Source organism: Octopus sinensis, linkage group LG2 (genome assembly GCF_006345805.1).
Source record: "Octopus sinensis linkage group LG2, ASM634580v1, whole genome shotgun sequence".
NCBI lineage: Eukaryota > Metazoa > Mollusca > Cephalopoda > Octopoda > Octopodidae > Octopus > Octopus sinensis.
The window spans coordinates 61,277,820-61,282,995 of NC_042998.1; the positions used below are offsets into that span (position 1 = coordinate 61,277,820).

At 35.4% G+C, this 5,176-nt stretch overlaps 1 protein-coding gene across 1 annotated transcript; it reads left to right on the forward strand.

Moving 5' to 3' along the window:
* The first annotated feature begins 271 nt into the window (after window positions 1-271).
* On the forward strand, window positions 272-3,928 carry LOC118762198. Its single transcript, XM_036500734.1, has 3 exons — window positions 272-298; window positions 1,828-1,972; window positions 3,534-3,928. Exons 1-3 carry the CDS (start codon window positions 272-274, stop codon window positions 3,683-3,685), a joined length of 324 nt encoding a protein of 107 aa, XP_036356627.1. The 3' UTR covers window positions 3,686-3,928.
* Window positions 3,929-5,176: the final 1,248 nt, after the last annotated feature.

Genomic DNA, 5,176 nt, shown 5'->3' on the forward strand with positions numbered 1-5,176 from the left:
AATGATTTTGCTAGCTCGTTGCCGTTAACTCTTTCATTACCAACCCATCTGAATGAACCCATTGATATTTAAATGTGAATTTCAGCACAAAGGATGAAGACATTTGATTTTACTTTGTAAATAGTTGAGTTACAATATCTGACATTGTTTGATATCTGAGCTGTGCGAATTTTGGGAGATTTTTTTTTCCCACATTTTTTCTTCAGTGATTTTTTTTCAACTTTTAAAATGGATTACGGATTCTGAATTTGAAGGCTTTTCAACAGAAGATATGGAGAAGTCAAGCAAATGTAGGCTTGTAAGCAGCAATCACTACGGAAACAAATCATTTCACAGAAAGTAAACAAACCAAGATAAAAAAAGCTAGCTTGTGATTAGAGTCACTTAGAGACAAAAGTTATGCAATAGAATTGATTGAAAACTTTTCTTCAATTCATCATCATCATCATCGTTTAACATCTGCTTTCCATGTTGGCATGAGTTGGATTGTTTGACTGAGGGTTGATCTGGCAATGTTTCTACAGCTGGATGCCCTTCCTAATGCCAACCACTCTGATAAATTACAGTTGTTTAATGAAACCAGTCTAAATTTGTGATGATTTTAGAATTTAATTGAAACTCATAAGGGATGTGTTCTACTTAGGAATAATGTAATGAAAGGGTTAATAATAACAACAACAACAATAATAATAATAATAATAATAATAATAATGATAATAATCCTTTCTACTATAGGCACAAGACCTGAAATTTTGTGATAGGGGACTTGTCGATTACATCGACTTTAGTGTTCAACTGGTACTTATTTTAATGACCCCTAAAGAAGGAAAGGCAAAGTTGACTTTGGCAGAATTTGAACTCAGAACAGGATGAAATACCACCAGGCATTTTGCTCAGTATGTTAACAATTCTGCCAGGTCGCAACCTTTAATAATGATGATAATAATAATAAATAATAATAATAATAATAATGGTTTCAAATTTTGTCACAAGGGCAGCAGTTTTATAGGCAGGGATGAGTTGATTGCATTAAACTCAGTGGTCAACTGGTACTTATTTTCTCGATCCCAAAAGGATAAAGGCAAAGTTGACCTTGGCGGAATTTGAAATCAGAACTTAAAGACAAGCAAAATGTCACCAGGCATTTTGCTCAGTGTGCTAATGATCTTGCCAATAATAATAATAAATGCCTTTATGTAGTACCTGGCAGTGGCTTTCATGGCTTCTGATCCTAAATGATTGGAAGTGTTATCATGTACATTGTTTTGTCTTGGTATAAAAGATGGGCTACAGCAAATATTCTGTTCATTACCACAGATTTACTTGTCAATTGTTTGACCATAACCAGTTGAGCATCTCCCTTAGTGGCTGATGATATGTGCATCTCTGATCATGAGTAGTAGTGGGGGAACATCATAGCCATGTGTTGAGAGGTATTCTTTGGAGTTTAAATAATTTACCTCTGAAAACATGGGTGTTTTGTTCATCATCCTTAAACAACCTTTATTCAGGGACCTTTTGAGTGGGATGAGCTACTCAACCTGATGAAAATTCTAACTGGGCCCCACCTGCAGGGCCATGCTCCATTTATCTTGGTATCAGATCTCTATGTCGCACACATGGTTGTGATGCTTGTGCCTGGTGTACCCTTATCAGATGAGTTGTCATGATGGGTATTCTGGGCTTCGTATATTTTACCCCGGTGTCACTTTGATGGCATGCATTTCTCTCTCACTCAATAATAATAATAATAATAATAATAATAATTAATAATGATAATAATAATAAATGTCTAAAAATATAATAATTTCTTTCCATTTCTTGTAGATTGTTGATCTTGGATACATAACAGAATTCTCTAAAGAAGCACTAAAGTCATCCAAAAATGATTTAGAGAAAGCTTTGAATCTTCTCAATAAATATGATGGAATTTTGCCCCCTAATCCAGCTTCACCCCTTCAGTCACCCCAAGGTAATTGTTTGATATTTCCACCCAACTCCCAACGCTAGTTGTCAAACCACCCCAAGGTAGCATGAGTTGCTTGACCTGCCAACAGTAGTAGTCAAATCTTCCTTAAATCATTGTCTACCATCTAAAAATAAAAAAAAAAAAACACAAAGGAATATATTAGATAATGTAGTCCTTGATATGTGGAGGGACATGGCCTAGTGGTTAGAGCAGCAGGTTCATGGTTGAGGGTTCACGGGTTCGAATCTCAGACAAGGTGATATGTGGGTTTATGAGTGAAACACCTAAGCTCCACGTGGCTTTAGCAGAAGGTAACGGCGAGCTTCTGCCTACTCTTTCACCACAACTTTCTCTCACTCTTTCCTCCAGCATCTAGCAGCTCACCTGCAATAGACCATCCAGGTGGAGAACCTAGACGCCAATGAAAGTGGGGAAATTGGCCCTTATGAGCCTGGCATAGCTTGAGAAGGAATATACAACAATCCTTGATGCAATATGTCAAAAAATAGATGGAGTGGCCATAACTGGAATACCTTTGATCAAAGTTAACTTTGGACTATACATACAAAATAGCTGGTTATTATGTTTTGTTTTTTTCCCCACCTGACCCAGCTTTTTCTTAATCACTCCATCACCAGGTATCCTGTGGTTATCTAATGAATGCCGTCTGCTCAAAATGCCTTGTTTTTTTTTCATATCCATCTTCTGATGTGGGTAATGGTTGGGATTATTGGTTTTCACCTGGTTGGCCTGGGTTTGATTCCTGGCGTCAGAAAGTTAATTGAGTTTTATGGGTGTTGGTGTGGTTGAGTGATTAAGAAGTTGGTTCCCCAAGTATATGGTTTCTGCTTCAACCCCACTGTGTAGCACCTTGCACAAGTGTCTTCTGCTATAACCCTGGGCCAAGCCATGCCTTGTAACTGAATATGGCAGATAGAAACTCTGTGGAAGCGCATCATATATATATGTGTATGTGCGTCCAATAGTGTAGCTAGAGTGTGTGCCACCTGGGGCAGCTCTTCTATTTGCTACTCCCGGACCCCACAAGAAACACATATTACCTACAGCAAGCCCAAAAGTGGTGCTCCTTTAAAAGTGCCACTCGGGGTAGGCTGTCCCCACCCCTCTCCCGATCGCTACGCTAATGTGTGTGTCTTTGTGTTTGTCCTCACTGCTGCTTGACAAGTGTTGGTTTACAGGCACAGTCCCAGGAATTTTTCAAAAGGAGGGCATAAGGTCAGAAAGGAATACAATTTCAGGAGAAAAGGGCGTAATATTATTTAGAAGGGTGCACTTCTTTTCTTGAGAGGGGCACGTGTCCCTAAGGCCCCTCCCCCCTTTGGGTCCGTCCCAGTTTTATTTACATCCCCTTAACTTAATGGTTCACCAAAAGTGACTGATAGAATATGTATCAGATTAAAAAGAAAATATGTCCTGCGGTTAAATTATTTGATTAAATCTTTCTAGGTAGTGCTCTAGCATGGCTGCAATCCAATGACTGAAGCAAGTAAAAGATAAAATGATAACTGGCATTTTACATTTATAATCCTTTCTATTTTGACAGAAAATACTCAAGAACAAGACATGAAGGAGAAGGAGGTATTGGATAATTTCAGGAAAATTCTACCCAGGGATTCCGAAGATTACCTTGATTTCTTACTTATAGAAGAATCACAGATCCTTTCAGACTATCTGAGTTTACTGGAACACGTCTAGCAGAACATCAGATGGAAAACTTGTTTGTTTGGAGATAAGACTTATTTGATACACAGGAAAAACAGAATAGGAAACTTAATTATTTGGTCATGTTTATTGCTACAATCTTACGAGTTGTTGAAAGATCTTTTAATATTTCATCTTGAAAATTAAGCCAGCTGTCATGGCATGGACTGATTATACTTGTGTTAGATTTTCTAAAATTAAAATTGAATTTTTTCTAAAATTAAAATTGAACTTTTTCTAAAATTAAAATTGAATTTTTCTAAAAATTAAATTTAAAAATTGTTTTGATTTAATGAATAGGTGTGGTGTAAAGGTTTCAATATTCCAACAGAAATATTATGATAGAATATTCTCCTGAGGAAAACACTTGGAAGGAATTAGTTTCATGATTCTATAGGAAATATGTTAGTGAAAATATTGATAACTAATTTTCTTAATAAATAGTCTATGTTTTTTTACAGTCATATATGCATATCGTGTGTGTGTGTGTTTTGTATGCATTTATGTATGTATGTATGTATGTATGTATGTATGTATGTATGTATGTATGTATGTATGAGTAATTAGAAAATGGAGAAAACCATAGATTAACCAGCACATTGATTGGACCACATTTATAGCTTACTTATTAATACACAGCATGAATTAATTCGAATACCCTATGGAGATGAAGAATTCTCACATTTATGTATAGACTGCATTCTGGTAATCTGATTAGAAACAGCTGTAAGATTTGTTTTGTCATGCTTTGTATTAATAAATAAGTTATAAATGTGGTCCAATTGATATGTTGGTTAATTTATGGTTTTCTCCATTTTCTAATTACTTGCCTTGGTTCTTGATAAACTCTTGTTTATCCTGTTGTTATCTATACTCTATGTGTATGCTGTGCCTTCACACCATCGCCTGGGGATAATACAGATACTGATAGTATATACGGATATTTTATCCCTTAGTAGGTTACTATAACCACTAACTCTGTTTATATATGTGTATATATATGTATGTGTGTGTGTATGTATACATATATATACACATGTACATAATTTAAAAGTTCTTGAAAGTATACAGTGAAATATCATAACAATGATAGAAGAATAAGCCAGAAGTGATGGGAGTATATTTATATACCTTTATAAAATGTCTCGATTTTCCTAAGATGATGATAGCTTATCCTGTCATTTTCTTCTTTTTTGTGTTGCTTTCACTTCTGGTTTATTTTCTACTATTACCTATACATACATGTTTCTTTATTTTCACACACACATATCAGATAAAAAATAAGTCGTAAGAGTACCTGCAGAAATCGAATGTTGCATCTCTTGTAAACCCTTCCAGCTGTAGTAACCACTGCACCAAAACAACATCAGAAACCATTTGAAACAAATATCCTTTTTTATCAAAAATTATCTCAGTAAAACAAAAGATTAACACAGACTTAATGAAAGAAATCCTTTTTCATGGAGAAATTGACCAGAGAGATAT